The sequence below is a fragment of the Marmota monax genome, unplaced genomic scaffold (genome assembly GCF_021218885.2).
Source record: "Marmota monax isolate L192 unplaced genomic scaffold, Marmota_monax_Labrador192_F-V1.1 WCK01_AAM20220418_F8-fsc00051, whole genome shotgun sequence".
NCBI classification, from domain to species: Eukaryota; Metazoa; Chordata; class Mammalia; order Rodentia; family Sciuridae; genus Marmota; species Marmota monax.
This window is the reverse complement of record NW_026695202.1, coordinates 8592569-8615640: the sequence shown is the minus strand read 5'-3', so window position 1 is coordinate 8615640 and position 23072 is coordinate 8592569. Positions and strand designations below refer to the sequence as shown.

The following is a 23072-nucleotide window of genomic DNA, read 5'->3' as shown; positions in this document are numbered from 1 at the left end:
AAGTTTTAAATTTTAATGACACCTAATTTGTCCCTTTTCCTTTGTCACTTGTGCTTTTGGTGTCATATTGAAGAGATTGTTGCCTAACCCAACCAAGGCTTATGGTTTAAGAGTTTTATAGTTCTGGGTATGATATACTTTGAGTTAATTCTGTACATGTTATGGGGTAGGATTCCAGCTTGATTTTTTCACATGTGAATATCCAGTTGTCCCAGCACCATTTGTTGAAAAGACCACTCTATTGACTTCTTGGCACCATTTTGAAAAATTAGTTGATCATAACGATAAAGTTTTTTTTTCTGGACTTTGAATTGTGTTCCATTAGTTTCTTTGTCTGTCCTTATGTCAGTATCACACTGTCTTTGTTTTTTAAAAATATTTTTTATAGTTGTAGATGGATATAATACCTTTATTTTATTTATTTATCTTTATGTGGTGCTGAGGATTGAATCTAGGACCTCACAAGTGCTCTACCACTGAGCTACAACCACAGCCCCCTCACACTGTCTTTTTTTTTTTAAATGGAGCTGGGGATTGAACCAGTTCTTCCCACATGCTAGCCAGGTGCTCTATTTCTGAGCTACATCCTTAGCCCTTTTTAATTTTTTGAGACAGGTTCTCACTAAATTGTCCAGGCTAGTCTTGAACTTGTGATCCTTTTGCCTCAGCCTGGGATTGCAGGCATGGGCCACCGAGCCCAGCTCATACTCTTTTGAGTGTTGAAGCTTTTTAGTAAGCAAAAATCAGAAACTTAAGAGTCCTACAACATTTTTTTTTTCTTGCTCAGGATTGTTTAGGTACTCATAATTTTTTTTAAGGCAGTTAGCTTCAGTGGCTGAAGGAATCTTTACTAATTTATAAATATTAAAGTACCCAAAATACAGAATTAGGACTTGGATTTCCTTTGATTGAATCAGTGACTAAAAGTCATTTCTGGTTACGTAACTCTATCTATTTACTTACACATTCTTTTGGTGTCTATTATGTATTCGACATTGCACTAGATTTTTGGGAAACCATGATGAACAAAACACAGGGGCTCTGTAGTGAGTTTAAATTGACTCTTGGCACTCTAGTTTTTCAAGGGAGTGTGGACTTTCAACGGTCAAAGAAATGAAGATAATTCTATCTTGATGTATCCACCATTAGGTGGAAGGTTATTATCTTGGCATATTTGAAAATCCTATCAGCACATATTCCTCTATAATAGTTGTTCTGCTAGGATTGAAAATACAAATGATGGGAGCAGAGATGAATGACTTTGAGAAGGTGCGTTGAGCACTTTAGCAATGACAAAAGCACCAGCATGTGTACATCTGTTTCTTCCCATTTAATAGCTCCCTTGAAGGTAAAGGCTGTGTTTCATTCCTCTTTCTTATTCCTTCATTCCTCTAACAATGCTTAGAAAATCTTAGTATTCAGTATATATTGATGGAATGATCAAATGGGTCAAGTAAGCCATAAATTAGTGCTCATTTTGTGTGACTTTAGACTAAATTAGTGTTTGCATAGCTTTTATTGACTAGCATCCTTACTTGATTTAGTGATCTTGATTTAGTGGTTTAATGTAAAGATGAGACAGACACTTAATATACCTTTAAAAAATAAGATTAGCATCATAAAGTAACCTGCACAAATAATCTAAGTAAATATTGACATACACACATGTTAGAATCACTTGAGTCCAGAAGATGGTACAGTTGGTAGGAGAAGTCTTTTGAGTAGAATTTCATTTTGATTTAAAAGAACTGAGGAAAACCAGGTTGATGTCGAGGCGGAGCTAACATTTTGCAGGTCAAGAGGCAATTCTCAATAGGGTGCTGCTCATCCCTTTTCTGACCAAGGGACACATGGAATTTTTGTGGAAGTTTTCTGTTTTTCTAGTGTGTGGGAATGCTACTGATATTCAGTGACTAGGGGATGGGTTCCTAAAGTCCCACGATATCAAGTTTGAAATTGTTCTGTCCCACATTTCAGTTGTATCTGCTGGAGATAGACAGAGAAGGAAACAGATTTAGCTGCACAAGAAGGGAAATAGTGTACATGAATAGTATTCCTGCGCAGATACTTTTTTTCTGTTTTTGTTTGTGCCATTGTAGACGCTCAACTGGGATGGATAGATGTAGTTAGGTAGGATGGAATGAATACATCAATGGAACATTTAAGAAACTGAGAAAGGCGTATATATTGATAAACTTGGGTGAATTTGATTATTCTAAACATTTTCTTTGCTCTTATAGTTTGATTTTTTTTTTTTCCTTTTCTTTCTTGTAGAACGAGCCTCTAACCCCAGGTTATCATGGATTCCCAGCGCGGGACAGCCAGGTTGGTTTCCATTGTTTATAACTCAGATGGGGGTGTATATATATTTTATCAAAAGATGTTATGATAGCCATTCCTGAAATTACTTACTTTGGAAGGTAACACAGCTTGTTTCAGCAATAGATTTGCTTTTAGGGATATAAAATATATTTCTCGGGGGCTGGGGATAGAGCTCAGTTGGTAAAGTGCTTGCCTTGCATACACAAGGCCATGGGTTCAATTAAAAAAAAGGTACATATTTCTCAATTCTAAAAGTATTACAATCATGTTATTAAAATTACAGATGTTAAGGGAAAACAATCACTCAAGTGCAGTAATGATTGCTTTTGTTTTTTCTTCTCTGGGCTGTATAATAATTTTTAACCTGGTCTTCTTAATTCCTCATAATTCTAAATGCTGAACTTGTCTTTTTATTTTCTGTCATTTAGCCTCTGCCTGCATAGATTTTTTGAGTCTTTGTAATAATCTGCAACAAAAAAATTCCATTCTCTTCCTCTGGGGGAATTTTTCAGCCTTATGGTTTTAATCAGAAAGCCTTCAGAGAGTGAACTTTCTACTGCCCTTCTTTGTTAGATGGGGAAAAATGGAAAAAGCTGGGCAGAGTTACCTTCTCTGGGGCAAGTGTGTAAAATGTCTTCCAACTCTTCTTGCTAGTTGAAGATGTTGAGCAGATGAGGCTGAAACAGAGTTAAGACAGAGGAACAAATAAGGCTGCCCCTTGGAGAAATGGTGCAACTTAAGTCAACTAGTCTCTGAATGAGATTTATCTCCTTGTTGTTTGGGATATTGCCCTTCTTCAGATCTGAAAGGATAGCTCTTAGAAATATCTTTGAATGCCTATCCATGTTTCCTCATAGGGTTGTCCAAAAAAGCCACCATTGTTAGGCTTGTCCAAAGGAACATGAGTCAATATAGTGCTAAACAAAAAATTAACACAGTTCCTCTTTCCAGAAGTTTATTGAATCTCGAGTTTCTGAAGCTAATCTTAAAAACTAGGATAATCAACAGTCACCTATTTGGAGGCTTTTCATATTTGAGAATATTTACCCAGTTCTTGCATTTTTAGTGCCTAGGTTGGCATTAAACTTACCCCAAGAAGGCTATGAAGAAGGGGAAGAGAAAATATTGTTCATCTTGTTGTTCATCTCCCAATGGGATCATCACTGCTGAGATTGAAGATGAAAGCTTTAGGAGAAAGATATGGTCATTTACTCCAACGTCAAAGCAATATAGACGTTTTGCTTGTTTATTTTTCTTTTTGCTTTGGGTCTGTTCCAGAGCTTCTCTAAGCTGTGAAACTTATGCCCTTAGATAGTAGTTTTGTATCCTGGCATACATCAGAAAGATTGATTCCTGGAGATTCACTCTCCAGAGAGTCTGACTGAGTAAGCCTAAGATTGGGCTTAGCCTTCAAATATTTAGAAACCCCTACAGGCAATTATGCTATGCAGCAGAGGCTGAGAACCGCAGTCCTAGGGGCTACTTTGAAGGAGTGATATTTTCTGTTTCATCCTGTGCTTTTCACTTAGGACGTGTAATATACAAGATCATGGTCAGCCTCTAATCTAGCTTTACATCAATGCAAATATTTCATTGTTCATATAATTTTGCTTATCTTGGTATAAGGAGGTAAAGCAAACTGATGTAAAGTGTAGAAATAGACTTAAACTGACTTTAAAAGGATCAGAAAGGATACTAAGGCTCTGTTCTTCCTGTGGGAATTAGAGATCAATGAGGAGCTGAGGGAGGCAGTTAATAGGAATTTGTTAAAATACAAAACATAGTCTTTTTGCTTGGAACCACTTTATTTTTCTTTACTTTTGTGGCAGGGACCTCCTCCTGTAACCTGCACATTCATTACTCATCCTCTGACTGCTGTAGGCCTGTGCAGACCCTTTGCCATAGTTTAAAGCTGCTGATTTACTTTGAGACACATTCTGATGGTGACAAGTTTATTTTCTTGGGCTCTATTTTGTACTCCGCCTGAATCTTTGAATTGGAGATCTTAGAGTAGTGCAAATAGGCAAATATTGAATAGCTGCTTGTTGTATTTGATGAATACAGAATCCAAATGAGTACTGCTAATTAATGTGCTTAACCTTGTGAACTCTCATTTTGTGCTTTGAGATTTGGGAGGCATTTATCAGTGTGAAACACTGGTCACTGAACAGCCTGAGCTAGGCAGGAACTGAACTTGTGATCTTTACATCTCCCCAGTGTGGTTTTGGCTCAGCAAATCTAGGAGCCAGGGAATGGGATGTAGGTGAATTTTAATTGTGACTATATTTGCTTTCCTTATTCTTTTGCTATTCCATTCTAAATAGATAAGAACCATTTTCAGACAAGATTTTACTTTTTAAAATCAGCATTTGATGGTGATTTTAAAAGATAAAAATTACAATCTTTTAATTTTTGCAAAACACTTTGGTCAGTATTTTCTCATGTCATCCTTCTAGTTACCTTTTGAAATAGACAAGGCAGTGTTCCCTTTGGAAGGACAAGGGAATTGAGTCACACAGAGGTAAAGTGACTTTTCAAAACTGTTTAAGTTAGTACCTGAAAAGGGGCTTAAACTTACCTTCTGTTTGAGGCCTTTGACTCACCCAGGGGAAGTATGGTCATTTGAGAATGTGTTCACTTACTCACATTATTTTACTTCTGGGAGTCAGCAACTGCTGGCTAAAAATCACTGCGTGTTAAATTCACTAGCACTAAGTGGACCAGCATCTCACTGTTGTAGTAACTTGTATGTTACAAAAGCCCTTAGTAACACATTTGAATTAAAAACCTGTGAAGAAAAGGAAGAAAAGTCCCATCTTCCACCTTGTAGAGGTTTTGCTTTTTTGTTCGAGGTCGCCTCAACCTTCTTTCCTGAGAAGTTAACAAGCTTTCTGGGCTGGCCATTCGCCACTTTTACAAAGCACTCCATATGCTTCTGTGCTGGCTGATGTGCGCTGTCTGTGGAAGTGGAGGAGACACACTTTCTTCCAGTTTTATAGAAATAAAAACCAGCTCTGAAAAGCTGTAAATGTTTAAAGCCATGCAGGATTTTTAAGTTGATGATACTGTGTGCTTAGCTGCCTAGCTGTGTGTGTGTGTGTGTGTGTGTGACTTATGTGCATGTGCTTATGCGTCTTCTCAAGTGTTGATTAAGGCTAGAATATTTTGTGGGTTGGAATTATTTTTTAAATGGAAGAATATTTGTGTGTATTAGCTTAGGAGTTTTTATATAGAAAAGGTAAGAGATAGCAATCTGATTAGAAGAGGGTTTAGTTCTGCAGAACAAGCTTATTTATTTAGAATGGGCTTTTAGAAAACAGTGGGGGTCCTAACGCTGGCCCCTTGTCACCTCTTGGTACTATAACTTTATATCTTTTATTATTAAGGTGACCATATGCACTTATCATTCAAGTTGGGGCACTTTTGAGAATAAAAAATTGGCCCTAGTAGTTATGTTGAAACAGTCCAAGGCCAACTGGGATGTATGAAATGATAGTCAACCATAGCTGTAATTAAAGACATAATGGTCAGTGTTCTCTTTGATGGTGTGATCAAGAGTGGTAGGTCACCAAGGATTAATCTAAACAATTGGTTGAAGTGGGAAAATAATTTAAAAACTTTTATTTTAACTTAAGAGCATTTTATTTTAATTTGAGCAACTATGTTTACTCTAATAATTTGATAGGAGGTCAACACCTTTTATATGTATATAAATCTATTGAAATTCTATTAGATTAAAAAATCTTATTTTTGGCGTATCATATCTTTACAGAGTATCATCTATGAATTCTGTTTTTTGTTGTTGTTGTTGTTGTTTGCTGGTTCAGTTTTAAAAAATGTCATTCAAAGCAATCTGGGTGAAACTGTATGTTTTATATATGCCCCTTCTTCTTTTTAAAATATTTTGTTTTAGTTGTCTGGACCTTTTATTTATTTATTTACATGCGGTGCTGAGAATCAAATCCAATGCCTCACACATGCTAGGTAAGCGCTCACCACTGCTCAGCCCCTCCCTTCTTCTTCTTCTTTTCCTCTTCCTCCTCCTCCTGTTGCTGCTGTTGCTTGTACTGGGAATTGAACCCAGGGCCACTTTGAATGAGCTACATCCCCAGCCCTTTTTATATTTTTGAGACAGGGTCTCACTAAGTTGCTTAGGGCCGAGTTGCTGAGGCTGACTTTGAACATGGGATCCTCCTGCTTCAGCCTCCTGAGTCGCTGGAATTACAAGTGTGCACTACTATATACAATTTATATTTATATTTATGTATATATTTAAATTAAATGTAGACAATTTAATTTGAGCAGAAATTTTTAGTGTCTTATTAAGTGTTCATAAAGCATTCAAATCTGAGTTTTTTCCAAGGAAACTTGTCTATTTTATGGATTATATAATATTTAATTGTATAATTATAAAAACTTACAAATTGTGTAAACAGGTTGGTGATAAACAAGTGATTCTCACTTCTCAGCTACTGGGATAAGAAGGCTTAGGTTAGATATGATAGAATTAGGAACTAGTTCTAGCAATAAGAATGCCAGAGGCCTCACTCAGCATATTTGACCTGGGAAATGGAGAATTTTAGTTTATTTAATAAGTTAGTTGATTAAAAGTGCTTCCACTATAATCACCTGTGGGGTGATTTTTATTGTCAGCAACTTTGTGTCTCAGTAGCCAATACTTGGTTGAATTTTATTTTAGAAATCAATTCAATTTGGGGGAATGGGTGGGGAGGAGGATTAGATCAGATAAATACAAATTAGAGACACTGTAATTTGCTTTCTTCAGATTAAAAGATGTTCAATAGCAAGATATCTGCAAACTAAGTGTCAAAATTAATGCTCCAGTACCTTCCATGTCATCTTTTTTCTAGAAACTTAAAATTATGGTACCTTACCTTGTCTAACAAACTATATGAGAAGAAATGTTAATATTTGAGATAAGAGGTTGCACAAACTCTTGCTTAGGTTCAGGTGTTGAGTCAGCTGTGGAACTGGGAATATTAGTAAATTATAAAAAATAATATTTGAGCCTGGTGCAGTGCAGTACACCTGTGATCTCAGGTACTATGGAGGCTAAGATAGGAGGTTTGCAAATTTGAGGCCATCCTAGACAACATAGTAAGACCATATCTCAAAAGAGAAAAGAACAAACTAATGTTTGTAGAGCATTTTACAGAGAACTTCTGTGGATGTTTTGTATCTTGATCTTTACAATAGCTCTGCCAAATAGGTTGTGCCTTATCCTAACTTAATAGATAAGAAAACCAAAACACAAAGATTTTTAAAATGAATTTCTTAATATAACAGAGGTGGTAAGTGCAGAGTTGGACTTGAACCCCAGATTTTCAGCCTTTGTATGGGATTTCCTCCTGTATTTTTCTGTTGGAGTCTCTTTGGATGCAGCTGTTGTCTTTGCTAGTGTCACAAGATGAGATGGTATGGACTCTGGAGAACACATCAGCATGAAAGGTCTTCATATGACCCAAGCCCCTTGAATAACTGATTTCTATCAAGTTTTCTTCCTCTCTTGCTTGTTAAAATAGCTTATGGTGTACAATTTATCTTTTTGTGTTTTAAAACAAAAGAAAAATTAATGTGTTGTCAGGCTCTGTATTGGATTTTAAAAATGCTTGTTGGTGATTTCTCGAAGATTTTTTCCTTCAACTTTATAAAATTCTGTTTAAAGCTATTATATGGATATGTTTTAGTTTTTCACAGAAGTAATTGAGAATATCAAAAGGGCTGTTTAAGTTGACAAATGCAACTTAGACAATTACAGGTTTAAATTTAGAGTGGAAGCCTTACTCTTTATAGATTAAAAATGACCTAACGGTTTTTGTCTTAATAAGTATTTTTTTTCCTTTCAAGAATTTTTTTCTTTCCTGTTTTTAGTTCTTGCTTTTATCTCTAGAATAGACTTTATTTTAGTCCACTTTTTACAAATGCATTTTCAGGGCTTTTGGTTATTTTGCTTGGGAGCTATGGACAGTAGCAAATACATCTTCTGTCATTCCCATTTGGTGTGGTGGCAAAGAAATGATGACTGCTTTCCTCCCTTCGGGAAAGTTGGTAGGATGGAGGACATGGTGTGGACATGTTCATGGACATGTTCAAGTTCCATCTCTGGGCTTTTGAGCTTAAAAAACTTCAGACTGAGTAAGCAATTACTTTACGTATCCTTACCTAGCACATACATGTATATGTATATGTATGAATATAACTTAGATTAGTCTTACCAAATAATACTTGTCTGTACTATGTTCTCAGTATTGTTGACAGAGGCCAACAACTCCTGGACCCACTAATTTATTGCAGTCTGTAGTTTTGAAAAATTAAAATAATTGCTGTCCTTCAAAATGCAGTATTAGGGACTGGGGGTGGAGCTCAGTGGTAGAGTAGGTGCTATTAGTTAGCACATACTATGTGAGGCCCTAGGTTTGAGCCCCAGCATCAAAACACACATACACATACTCCACAAATAACTCTCTCAGAAAACAAGCAAAACAAAAACCAAAAACCCCAAAGGTCCCTACACAAACAAAACCCCACAATCTCAAAGAAATCCCATGCCTTTTAGCAGTTACTCTCTTGTTCTGTCTCAGTCCTGACTGCTCCTGCTCCTGTGCTGGAGACTTGATCAGAGTGCTTGATTCAAAAGTAAAATGTTACTCCTTCTGTATCTTATAATTTGTAATAATCTCCTCTGGTCCTTTTTAAAATAGACATTTTTCCGCTTCTCTGTTAAATTATAGGAAACGTAAAGTCATTTTCTTTTCTTTCTACTAGGTTGTGGAGGTACCGTTTTTAGCCTTTGTGCAAGGGCCTTTTCCAAAGGCCACTTTTCCCCAGCAGCTGTCATCAGGTGGCCCATGAGTGGCTTAGGTCCTTCTGTGCTGTTGTTCTTACACACTCTAGTGGATGAAGGACGGGCCAATGGGGCAGTACCTGGTGCTCGTGGGAGAACTTTCTCAGACCATGTGGTCAGCTGCAGGCTTTGTTATTGCATTTCAGATCATTTTATTCCACAAATGATTTCATTTATAGGAAAGAGCTTTTTATTTCTTCTATTGCTTCCTGCTGTGCATCTAAATAGCATGCATATTGTACTACTTCTTGATTTATTAATTTTTGGCATTTTCTTTGGCTGTCGAAGATGAGGAATCATTGATTTTATAGACTAACTCTTCATCCTTCTAACAATGCCATTTTTGTTAAATCAGTATTTACTATTGCTTGATGATTACATAATACATTAGTATAACTGTCAATATTTTTTATAGAATGGTAAAATACGAAGACTACATTCCCTTTCTTATATACTTGTTTCTCAACAAATTTACACATATATGTTCATATCAGATAAATATGTAGAAATATATATATACACACACACACACACACATTAACATATATTTGGCAATTGCTTTTTAAACAGCTCCATTGAGACACAGTTTCCATACCATAAAATTAATTTATTGTAAATGTTATTATTCAGTGATTTTGAATAAATTTATGGAGTTTTGCTATTTTCACTACACTGCAGTTATAGAACATTTCTGTTATCCCCCAAATTCTCTCAGATTCTTTTATAGGAAGTCCCTGATTCCATGCTAGCCCTTTTCAGACAACTACTGATAATTTTTCTGACTGTAAAATTTTCTCTTCTGGACATTTCTTATTAATGGGATCATATGTATATGTCATCTTTTATGTCATCTTTCATTTAACATGTTTTTGAGGTTCATCCAGGCCTCAAAATAAGTTTTTTTAAAATCATTAAGTAGTTATTATTTTTTAAATCACTAAGTAGTATTTCATTGCATGCAGGTACCTTATTTTATCTGTTTACCAGTTTGGCTATTATGAATAATTTGTTATGAGCATTCACTTACAAGTCTTTATGTGGACATAGTTTTAATTTCTCTTGGGTAGATTTCTAGAAGTGGAATTACTAAGGTTCTGGTTAAGTTCTTTCTTAACTTTTAAACAAATTGTTCACTGTTTTCCAGAGTGGCTTGATTTTATCTCTTCTTTTTATTATAACAAATGCAAAATGGTTTTAATTGACATTTCTCTAATGATTAACAATGTCGGATATGATTCATGCGCTTATTATAATCCTTCTTTGGTGTGCTGTCTGTTCAAGCCTTTCATCCTCCACTCCTGTTTTTGGTTTGTTTGTCTTATTGAATTTTAAGGATTCTTTGTATATTCTTTGATACAGATTTATAATTGGAAAATATTTCTCCTCAGGAGATTGAATAAAATAAATCTTCCCCCTTCCCCCATAAAAGAAAACAAAACTGTTTTCATCCTTATTTGCCTACTTTGTATAGCCCTCAGTAACTATTTTATGAAAAAGCCTCTGAAAACATAGCGTAGCGTTTGCCTGTCTCTGATTAGGCCTGGTGGTTGCTCCAAGGAAGATTGGCAGGGCAAGAGTCACTTTTTGCTTGATTAACATAGCCGTCTCCAGATCCTTAGTGGCAGGGAAGTTTGGGCAAGAAAGCTGTCCTGTATTGAAGAGAAATTGTGCTGCTTTCTGTATCCCCTCAGGGATGTGGCACAGTAGAGGATCAGCTGAGTTCATTTTTTTTTTTTTTTTTTAAACAGGACACTGTAGTTTCTATATAAGGCTGTTTCATGGAAATTCCTCTGTGAGAATTACACACACACACACACACACATACACACCCCACCCCTGGCTTGGAGTTTTACATCATTTCTGCTGTTGTAGGTTATATGACTTTGAGCAAGTTTTTTTTTTCCTTCTCTGAGTCTCAGTTCCTTAATCTATGAAATAGAAATAATACCTACTCTGAAAGGTTGGTATAGGATTAAAGATAACATATGTAAATTTGCTGGCGTGTAATAGGGTCAGTAAATCATTTTTTCTCATTTATTCTATGGAAAAAAAAAGACCTTAGGGAAGCTTTACAAGGAAATGATTAGTGCTGACTCTCTGATTTAAGTTTGTTTTCTCATTATCTTTTCAACTCTTAGTTATTCACTATGTAAAGTGAATTATATCTGAAATTTCTAGCTCAGGAATATAGCTGTGTGATATCTTTAAGAAAAACAGGTCTTTGTGATGGAAGAGAAATCTATGTAAGTTGATTTATCTAATTCATACAGGTCTTGGCAGTGTCACTAGAAAGAAGGAATAATTTTTGATACTTTGATAACTTGAACAGAATTTGGTCCAAACTAAGGCAAATATTCAAGGTGCTCTACAATTAGATTCCTAGTTTCTCCTACTATGTTTCTCATTGTTGCTTCTCCATATATTTCTGATCTGGGTCTCTCCACAGTTGGGCATTCATTCCCTTCTGGTGCCTTTCATTTGAAGTGTTTCTCCTTTTCCCAAAAGAGTCCTCAGTATCTTCCAGGATCCCTGGTCACAGTTGAGGAATGAAAATTCAATTTAACCTGTCTATATGAGCATCTCCATAAAGTCAGATAAAGTGATTTGGGGAAATACTATGAGGATTATGAGCAAAGCACTCAACTTCACTAAGATTCTATTTTCTCATCAGTAAAAGTCTGGATACTCTAGGTGATTGAAAGGATTAAACTTTAAAAAATTTCCTAGGACAAGAGTGACTTATTGGTTGTGAAAGTAGATTCTACTTATCTACCTTTAGCTCTCCAGGTAATCTAGAAAGTGTCTTGTTATCTCCAGACCCACATTTCTTCTTTTTCCTTTAAGGGCTCTTTGGCTCCAGGGTGTTTGAATTTTGTGGATTTTGGGGAGTAGGTTTGATATTTTTGTGGAAATAATGGGAGCTTTGATTTTCAGGACTGCGATGGATCTGTGGATAGATGTGTGACTTTCCTCATATAGCTGGCTTTTATTCTCGTTCCTCTTCTGTATCTGTTCCCCACTACCCCTGGCAGGGGCATCTTGCATTTTATGCCAGTTTGACTTATTCCCTCAGCTTGGCCTCATTTTACTTAGTATAGGGTTTCTGTAATTTTTATGTGACTGTCAGTTGACTCTTGATTCACTTGCTTAATTAGTATTTTGTAAATGGATAGATCATAATTTCACTGCTTGGCTTTTCAGTAAATTGATGTAATACTTTGTATATAGGCAGTTAACCTGTATTATAATGAGAGGCTTAATGTGGTCATCAGAAAGAATTATCTGACTAAAGATGATTAATTGCTAGGACCATTTACAAAGTGAAATTAAAGAATTTCCTTTACTAGCAATTTTCAAAATCGGGACCTCCTCTGTCTAGAGTTACTTGGGGCGGCCAAGGAGTGAGTAGGCATACTCTGGAGGCCAAGTAGTGTGTAGGCATACTCCGGCCTAGGTGATACAGTGCCACGAGGCAGTAGATAGTCTTCTCACCACCAACCCTGCTCCCATTTATGAGTCATTTTTAAGAAGCCTTATTCTTTTTCTTCAATTAGCAGATGATTTAGAATGAAACCAGCTGGGAAAGTGCAAGATAAGGCAAAAGTCCTCGTAGTTGGTAGGCAACATCATTGTTTGAGTAACGGATTAATATTTTTGTTTTCTTAGCTTTACTGTATAGTGTTTTACTGAGCTGATTTAGGATTGACTGGAAAGGTGGGGAAATTACAACATTTAACCTAGCTTATGTTAGAAATTTGGTGTCACTAGAAAATAATTTCTTCAGTTTCTGTGTACAAATTTATTTAAGTAAAAGCACAGCTCTGATCTCATGGGAATCTTACCACTCTCTTTATCTGCTGAGTACTCTAGTGTGATGTTTTAGGCCTTCCATGATCTGGCCTCAGAGTTTTCTCTTATTTCATGAAGGGTATGCTGTGTTCCAGTCATACTATTATGGAGCAGGTAATATAGCTTTGGAATCACAAATGGGTTTGAATTTTAATTTCTTTACTTGAGATCCATTTTTAAATATAGTCCATTCTGAAGTCCCACTTTAAATTCTACTTCCTCCATGAAGTCTTATCAGATGCTCTTGCTTTTCTCTTGTTGGGGGGCAGTCTCTCAACCTGGTCTACTGCACTCCAAGGCATGAGCTTTCCACCTTGCGTGGCACTTTGTCACTGCCTGTTAGGGCATGATGAAAAGATTTGTTATTCCTCCAGGATGTGAGAATAAGAACCCTGACCAAGTATATCCTTGGCATACTTTTCACAAAGTGCCCTGTGGAATTTTGGTAAAGGATAAATTACCAGGTACACTCATCATTAACCTTCTTGAAATATACAGAGACTACCTGTTGAGATTTTTTTCCTGTGGACAAAGGAGGAAAGAACTCCTTGGCCAAACTTTCGCTAGGTTTTCATTGCCTTTGCCTTGTCAGAGTGATATGAAAAATTAATACTCAAGAAGTTAGAAATCTGATCTTCAGCAAGAGAAAGCCTCTTACAAGTTTTAATGAGTTTGGTCAAGTGGATATGAAATATAAATCTGTCATTTTATAGAGCCATAGAAGGCCCTTAAAACGGTTCGTAAATATCTTTATTACATTAGAACTTTCCCTGTGTATGTCCTATTATTAGCATCTTTCATTGTTCCTTTAGAGCACCTTCAGCCTGTGCTCTCAAAAGCATCTTGGTGTCATGTGGATCATAGGATTATTTAAGATAAACAGCTGCTTCCAGCTCTTCAGTTCTGGTATTGTTGCTCCAAGGAACTCAGACGTTAATTGTAGCAGATGTGTCTTAGCTTTAGATTGACAAGTGGCAGGGTAAGGAGTGAGCTACAGAAGAGACCTAGCATGTGTTGAATACTGTCAGACCCTATGTGTAAGGCATTCAGCAAGCATTGAAAGTTTACAGGATTTCTACTGGGCATGTGCCTTGTACTTGATTTTTTTTTTTTTTTTTCATTTTTCTTAGCATCTTTGATTTTTCTTTAGTCAACAGCTAATGTTCTTTTCTCTATTTGTGCCCCTTCAGAGGAGTGGTAATTCTCTATTGTAATTCTATAGTCCTGTATAATTTACATATATATTGCTTTCATACCCATTCTGCTTTGATCTTGTTGAGACCCCAGTGAGTCTCTGTTCAAGGGGCAGCAGCAGAGTTTTGATCTTCATTGACCGATGAGGAAATTGAGAGTCAAGTTTTTGAAATATTGGCCAAAGGCCGTAGTAAGGAGGCATAGAATTGGCTTTTGCTTTGGTGAGTGCATTGACCCTCAGACTTGAAGAAAGTTTAAAAAAATTTTTTTTTAGCCGCAAATTTTCCTTTTTATAACTGATGTATATTGTATACAGTGAAAACAAGGAGATGATCCAGTATGATTTCATGAATCTCATAATTTATTGCCTTATGAAGAGATTTTTCCCCCCTTAGGTTCATAATGCTTAGAGAGGGAGAGAGTAATGTGAACACATCTCCTAGGGAACATGCTTGATAGACATTGAGCACATGGGTGAGTGAGTTCCAAAATCAAGCAAGTCCATTGGCCCAGCTAGGATGGAAGCGGGCCTATGTGGGAAGGGAAGCCTACTCAAGGTTGGAGGTGTGCCTTCAGGTGAGCTGTTCTTAGGAGAAGCTGGCTTGGCTACCACAGTGAAGGTCCATAATGATGTGCAAGTTCCTGGATGCTAGAGGGCTGTGTTGGTATTAGAAAAGGGTTAATTTTAATAATAGTAAAAGGAAGAATTCCCCCCACCCCATGAACTATGACATGTTTATTAGTCCCCCCCTTTTTTTTAAATTGATGAGAAAAATCTCTTTTATTCTTTTTGTTTTACTGGGGACTGAACACAGAGCCTCATGCGTGCTGGGAAAGTCCTCTAGTACTGAGCTGCACCCCAGCAGTTTCTTTTCCCTCTTATGGAAGTGGTTAAAATGTGGTTGTCTTTGCCTTGGTAATGGCTAAATGAAAGAAGTTTTTTGAATAGTGGAAAGATCATGAGTCATGAGAGAGTCAGGAAACTTGGCTTCGTCATAGATATCTGTGGCCTTGTGTATGTCGCTTTACTTCTTTTGGGCCCTTTGCTTTCCTCCTATAAAAGGGCTCTAAAAGTCTAATTTTGCCTTCAGTTGTTTTAGTTAGAATGGTGCTGTTAAACAATTTTCATCTGTAGAAACTCTGAAGGACTTCACGGTTGGTATTTCTAATACCAACAGGTTTCACATTGTACTAGACATTATTTACACAATAGCATTTTATTCCCCTGTGCTAATGCTATCTGTTTCAGAAGGGACATGCTGTTGTGACTTAAATTCCACACACCATTATGCCCAGTGCTGGTCATTCTTGCTCTCATTACTGAACTAATTCAGTTAACCTGTGTGGAGCTAAGCTGCAGATTCCAACACACGAAGAAGGGGACTAGGAAAGCTGCAAGAAGAAAATGTGTTTTCTGCCTACTCTGGGCTGAGAATAATTTCACAACTGGAAATCTTTCTGCAAGTCTGAGTCACACTGCTGGACTCTTGGCTCTCCTGGGGTGGGAGAAGGGGAGGGGAGGGAAGGGAAGGAGGAAGTGGCTATGTTGGTTTTTGTCAACAGAGGGCACCCAGAGCAAAGCAAGTACTCTGACATACTAGAGTCTGCCCTTCTATGCTGGATGAAGAGGAACCAAGTAACTTAACAGTGTGGATTCATAGTGACTGTTTCTTGCATTTCATTTGATCTGTGCCCATCATTCTCAGACATTTACTCCCATGCTGGAATCAGAATATTCTAAATGTAATATTAATGATCATTCTTTGCTGAGCACTTTAAGTAGAAAATCCATTTCCTCAGTGTCCTGGGGTGAATTATCCCATGTAAAGTTGGGCTTTTGGGGGAATCTACACTATTAGGCTCTAGTTTAATTCAGTTTCCAGTGAGCAAGCATTCCTGAAGTAATACAACTCTGAAGAGGCACTTACTAGTTGTATATAGCATATTGTCATAAGATTTTGTTCTTGTTACCTAGAGTAATGTCTCAAAAGGTGACTTCTGGACCAGCATCAGCACCACCTGGGAACTTTTGCAAATTCATGGTCTTCCCTTCTTCCCAGACTTACTGAATGGATACTCAGGAATGGGGTCAGCAGTTTAGGCACACTCCAGGCAGTTCTACTGCACACTCAAGTGGAGTGAGACCTACTGTCAGAGAAGAAAGGATTGGAAGAGAAAGGACACTGGTATTTATTGCAGACCACGTGCCAAGTACTCAAGAATTTCATCTTTGTTTTCTAGAAAACGAAGCTCATATTTTGCCAAAGTTATCCATATAGTAAGTGGTAGAATAGGAATTTAAAATCCTAGTCAGATTTCTGACTCCAGAGCCATGCTATAGTTTCTGTTAATAAAATGCTCTGAGGCATTACATTATTTGAATTAATTTCCTCTTTTTTATGTTCTTAAAATATATATTTTTAAATTTTAAGTCTTTCATTTTTAAAAAATAACTTTATTTTATTTATTTATTTTTATGTAGTGCTAAGGATTGAATCCAGGGCCTCGCACGTGCTAGGCGAGTGCTCTACTGCTGGGCCCAACCCCAGCCCAAAATATTTTTAAGATAAAATTAGCACTCATTCATAAGAGGAAATTAATAATATATAGCAGATCAAAAGAATAAAATTGCTTTAGTACATTTAACTTTATCTTTCTGTTGTTTGTTGTTCTAGTCTTGTTTCTGTACAGCTGTGCTTGCATATATACACTTTTTAAAATTCCTTAAGGATGTTAATCATATTGTACAAACTTGTAATAGGCATCCAGATTAGTCCTATCTCCTGTGAATGTATTTTCATGCCATTAGCTGTTTCTATAGCATCGTTTCATGACTGTTTAGTATTCCGTTGAAGGGTGTAAGGTTCATCTTTATAAAGTCTGTCTTAAGTTGTTTTCATTTTATGATATGCTTTTGGGAAGAATAGAATATTGAATGCCGTGCCACTCTGGGTAAACAGTTTATCCAGAGTGGCTTAAAGTATCATAATTAAGGTGATGAATACAGATTATGGTTGAGAGAACATGGAACTAGAAAGGCAACCTAAGCATGTTTGAAGTTAAAGTGAATCCAGAAATAAGAAAACAAATTGAAGCAAAAAAGCCAGAAATGTCAGGCATGGACTGAGGATCAGTGAATGAAATGGGTTAGAACAAATAGGAAACGATCATGAGCAGTTTGTTGGTGCCAATAACCTGCTTTTTATTGTTGGCCTTTTGACATAGAGGCCGACTTGCTTGCTGAATGACAGCCTGAGAAAAACTGGATATACAGTTTCTATAAATAATGTTATTATTTATTGAGTACATTCAGGTGCCAGGTATTAATCATTTACATAGATTTTCTTGTTTAATTTTTTTTTTAACAGCTGTATGCATTAGATGCATTAAGTGGTGTTTCCCCCATTTTTCAGAAGTGGAAACTGATTCTGAGGCTTAAAGTAACTTGACCAATTGCCTTGACTGGAATCCAGATTTGTTGAAACTCCCAAACTTGTGTTTTTATTGTATCACTTATCTTCATTCCTTTTCATGGTATGGCAGGTGATTTGCTTGTGTGCATGTGTGTGTGTGTGTGTGTGTGTGCGTGCGCACGCGCGTGCGGGTGTGTGTGTGCGTGTATATATGTGTGTGTAGGAGTGATTTTACTATCTCTGCTGGACAAAGAGAAACTTGATGTGTAAGTTTCATGATAGAGCACTGATGCTTTAAGACCAACACTTGCCATCAGCCCAGTTGTTGTCTTGGGAAGGGTGTAAGCCTGAGGCTGGTTACTGCAGTGGCACAAAGAATGGAATAGGAAATGGAATAGTTGCTAGGAAGGAGGGAGGGCAGGTATTTGGACATAAGGAACTGCTAGAAGGATCTAATCTCCCCTATTAAATTGTCTTTCCTAAAGAAGGTTGTAACCTCCTTAGGGCATTTTAAAACATTTTTATTAAGGTTATAATCTACATATTATACAATTTGCTCACTTAAAGTATATAATTCAGAGGCTTTTGGTATGTTCAAAGGGTTGTTCAACGACCCCATAATAAGTTTTAGAACATTTTCATCACACCATATAAAATTGTATCTCTCTTAGTCATCGCTTCCCAATTCTCTTTACTCCCTACTCCCCAGACCCTAGGCAATCACTAGTCTCCCTTTTGTCTCACCAGGTTTGCTTGTTTTGTATATTTCATGTAGATGAGTTTAATATAATGTGTGATCCTTCTTGTCTAGCTTCTTTCCTTAAGTGTGATGGTTTCATGGTTCCTCCATGTTGTAGCAGGCATCAGGACTTCATTTTTCTGTTGCTGAATCTTATTCCATTGTGTGGCGATATCATATCTTATTTGTGTGTGTGTGTTTAATGTTGGGAAAGCATGTTTTTATGTTAGGAAGAGAAAGGTGAGAGAAATGGGAAAATAAATAGGAATTCTTCTTAATTTAACATGGAAGAAAAAAATAAGTACTTTGACTATCAGGCCCGCTTGAGAACTGCAACTGAAGGCATAGAATGGGCTTACTGGCACCTGCAACTTCATGGGTCATTTGTGGCAGAGAAGCAGCTCTTCTGACCTGGACACGTGCCACATTCAGGGAGCTCATTGTTTAAACTTTGTGTGCCAGCCAGTGCCATTGCCCCTACAATACATTCATTTGGAACCAGAGAGGCCTTTGCTGATCTAATCTGGATACATTTCCCTCCATTACTGTAGCTCAGGGTCCCCAGAGAGTCCTCTTTAAAGAGCTGCCAGTTTGTTGAGTGCTGGCTGTTGTAAGATTATTTCTGACCATATGATTTGTTCAGTGCAGATTATAACCATCTTTCAGGTCCTAATCCATTGGTCAGAAATAGTAACCATCATAGTAGCCATCGTTCCTGTGTTTTAGAATGCATGCCACCTCTAAAGCCTGCATGTTTTTCTTAGCTGGAGTGTTTGGAAAGCTCCTCTAGCAAGCAAACCTTCTTTCCTTCCAGGTGCTGGGTGACTTTGCTGTTGTTCCCTCACTTCCTGTTGCTTGTTTTCTTGGTTTAATATCCAAGGATCAGGGAGTACTGACTTTCATAAAATAAAAGGTTAAGTTTTGGTAAATTCTAAAACCTTTTAATTTGTACTCCAGAAATGTTTTGATTTGCCTATTACTGTGCTGGAACTTTGTCTAGTTTAGAAGGTGAATGGTAATCACTTGTTTTAATGCCTTGGTGCTATGTTTATCCCAATACAGAGACAGGAACCCAGGTTAGGGAAATTCACCCTGCTTCTCAATCATTGAATATCAGCTGGATTTAGTGACATCATTCTTGTTTGCAGATGGGGAAATTGAGTTTCAGGGGGGTTTATAGGATTTACTGAAGGCCATAGCCTTTTATTCCTATAGCTTGGCTAGTGACAAAGCTGGAGCTGTGATATGAAGCCTCCATTCTTAGTTCAGACCTTTTTTTTTTTTTTTAAAGTTATAGTTGAACACAATACCTTTATTTTATTTTTATGTGGTGCTGAGGCTCGAACCAAGTGACCTGCACGTGTAGGCAAGTGCTCTACCACTGAGCCACAACCCCAGCCCCTAGTTCAGCCCTTTTCCCCCAGTGTAATGCTGTTTCCTGATGGACATGTAGTGTCATGACGAAGGAGCAGCCCAGCCCTGCTCCACTTCATCAACACTGCAGGCTTTAGGTCTGAGAGAGAGTGTGTGACAGATTGGAAGTGTGGTGATGAAAATTTTCAAGCAAGAAAGAGAGCAAGAGTACAGGTGTGTGAGAGTGAAGAGCCACTGGCTCATCAACCAGCGCCCCTCCCCCTCCCATCACTGTGTCCAGTGAGGATATTTGTTTTGATTATGATTGTAATTCCTTGAGAGCCTCTGGTCTGTTTGCTAAAACATATGTGCACTAACCTAGCGAGCATCATCTGTAGTGCCTGCCTGAAAATGTTTGGTCATGGTTGTCAGCTCTATGCCCAGTATAGTTTCCTCAGGTATAATGTGAAGAGACCAAAAGCCTTCTACTGTGCACAGCTTCCTGACCCTTCCCGTCATTCTTTGTGTACGGAACTCCAAAATGTCCCTTGCCTTCCAGCACCCCCCTGCCCTGTGATCCTCACAGATCTATTCAGTGTGAGTGTCATTGCTAGGGTAGATTTAAATGTAGCCCCTTCCAATATGATGCTTACACAGAGCAGTAACCCATCCTGAGACCCTCTTCAGTACCTCCCCGTCATGCCTGCCTTTTGTGGAGTCCTCCAGCACGAGCTTCTTCATGAGCAGAGTCCGTTGCTCTCCTCCTCATCTTTTTTAAAAAAAAAACTTATTTATTTATTTATTTATTTATTAGTTTTAGATAGACACAATATCTTTATTTTATATTTATGTGGTGCTGAGGATCGAACCCAGTGCCTTATGCATGCTAGGCGAGCATGCTACCTCTGAGCCACACCACAACCCCAGCCCCATCTCTTCTCCATCTTTTTTTTTTTTAATATTTGTTTTTTACTTTTTTTTTTAGGTGGTCACAATATCTTTATTTTTTATTTTTATGTGGTGTTGAGGATTGAACCCAGCGCCCCGCGCATGCCAGGCGAGCGCACTACCGCTTGAGCCACATCCCCAGCCTCTTCCCCATCTTTAATATCATCATCAAGTAGTCTTTAGTGTTCTCTTGCTGCTTACCATTCTACAGTGGCATGAGGAAGGCACAGGAGTGCTGACAGGCTGTCACCTGGCAGTGTTATTCCTCTATAGAAGTTGTTTTATAGTCCTCAGTTATAATTTAGAGCAACAGCTACTATTTATTGAATGCTTGCTGTGCATTAAGTGTGTACATACCTGAGCACACACACCCCCAGCTCCTCATTATCTTAATGACCAGTCTAATGTAAGGGACATGGTAGAAGCTGTACTTCACAGAAGAGACTGAGCTTTAGAGAGGCTTAAGAAGTGGAGTTTGAAAGTGGTGGAACAGGTATTTAAACCAGGCCTGCCTGATACTGAAGTCAGTGCTTTCGATAGCTGTGCCAAGCCTCCTTGAGTACTTAATTTCTGAACGTTCCTGTGGAAGAGAGCTGAGTCACTGATGTTTCCTGGGATTGATAAGTGAGACATCTGTTTTAGCAAAAGGGATTAGCAACATAATTCAGATTAAACTGACTTTGGGATTATAGAGTGGAGACACAGGGAGCCTCTACGACTTATTTCCTGGATCTGATTTGCCCTCAGCACAGTGCTGAGGGATCTTTGCTTTTGGGGTCTAGAGTGATTTCAGGTCAGTCATAGACTCCATGGTTTGGTTCTACAGATGGGTCTGTCCAGCAACTCCAGATTGTTTAGGATGAGCCTCTGGAGGGTTTGGCTCAGTCCTGGTTCTGGGGCACTGATGTGGGGGGCATTAAAGGTGCCCAGGCCTTAGCCTCTCAGCAGGAAGCTTTTTCTCCAGTTATACTTTAGCTCCTCCCCCATGTGCATTATGGGTACCTAAGAGTTTCTTTGTGGCTGTGTGAACAAAGGGAATGCAGTATTCATGGCTTCTCACTGACCAGTCCTGTGGAATCCCTGTGGTCTTCTGGGGCAGAGTGGTTGCATCTCATTCCTTGCACATTCCTTTTTATGTGAAGCTTTGAAATGGGAGAAACTTCTGAGCAAAAAAGAGTCATTGGGAGTAATAAGATTATGAGGAAAAGAAACCAGTTCTGTACCCACCCTGGGGGCAAAGAACATTGTCAGGACTGAAGGCATGCCTCAGCTACTTCAGTTAAGTGGCCCTGTCTTGGATTAATAATTTGGGTTGACCTCCCAGTGGATTTGGCTAGGTATTGGGTTTTTCTCCCTGCAAGCCTGCCCTTCCCTCTGTTTTGCATGTGTGTGCTAACATAATTACAGAAGAGTTACATCTTGCAACAAAAACCATCCTCCCACCCTTAAAGGAGAGGGCCCCTCTTAAAGGGGATGGAGAAAAATTCAGGGGGAATGTGACTGAGTAGTTCTGTTTCTGAAACAGCAGAGTTTGAAGAAGTGGGAGACTAGAAATCAGCAGGCTGGTCCTCTTTATAATTGCAAGGGGAGATGTGGATTTCTAGCACCCGGGGTGCAAGAATTGGGCACTCATTTTGTGCTAGAGAAATTATTCTTTCACATTTGATCATCCAGCGTGAGTTACTAAGAATCTTGAATAACAAGGGCTCTCTTTTTGATGAAGGCTAGAAGTTACTGTCTTTCAAGATTCGTGGTCAGGTATTCAGAAATATTTCACAAATTTAGTTGAAAACCAGAGCAGATACTCCTGCTGTTGTTTACCCGTGAAGATCTGTGACATTCTTCTCCCTCTTCCTCTTCCCACCGCTTTGAGAACCAGCCAATCACATGGAGGAATATATTTCAGTGCCTTTCTGGCCTCCTCCCATAAGGAATCTACCACATTGCTTTCTGGGCCTAGAGAGGCTGAGCATTTAACTCTTGGGTGTCTGAGTCACAGGACTGGTGACAATGCAGTGAGCCTGTTTTCTTGTCTGTGTTGACTCTCTTGAGTTATCCCCAAGGGGATATGCCTCCTGAGGCAAGATTCAGTGCATTGAGCTTGAAGAAACTAATTTTTAGTCCCAATTCTGCCAGTAACCAGCAGTATAACCTTGGGAAACCTACTCTTCCTTCTTGGGCTCAATCCCCTTTCTGCAAAATAACAGGGAAAGGAAAGAAAAAGAATGAGTGTTGGTGATATAATTGTATATGTGCCACCAGCATTTTGTATATTGCAGGGGCCCGAGATGTGGGGAAGAGCATTTGACCTGTGTTGAATGCCTACTCTGAAGCAGTTTGCTTTTTAATTGTTAGCTTATTAAATTCTTACAACTTTGCAGGGCAAATG

General features: G+C 38.1%; 1 protein-coding gene across 28 annotated transcripts in view; it reads left to right on the top strand.

Annotated features, from left to right (window-relative positions):
* Rbfox2 (RNA binding fox-1 homolog 2) overlaps nt 1-23072 on the top strand; it is a 267658-nt gene that overhangs the window by 88320 nt on the left and 156266 nt on the right. For 23 of the 28 annotated variants that reach the window (XR_009225382.1, XR_009225384.1, XR_009225383.1 and 20 more), the window contains exon 2: nt 2275-2325. The exons of the other annotated variants lie outside the window; for them this stretch is intronic. Coding sequence is in view for 19 of the 23 variants with exons in the window: in XM_058574162.1 (XP_058430145.1) it covers nt 2275-2325 (51 nt within the window). In the remaining 4 variants the exon portion in view is untranslated. The remainder of the gene's footprint in view (nt 1-2274; nt 2326-23072) is intronic. 28 annotated transcript variants of the gene reach the window in all.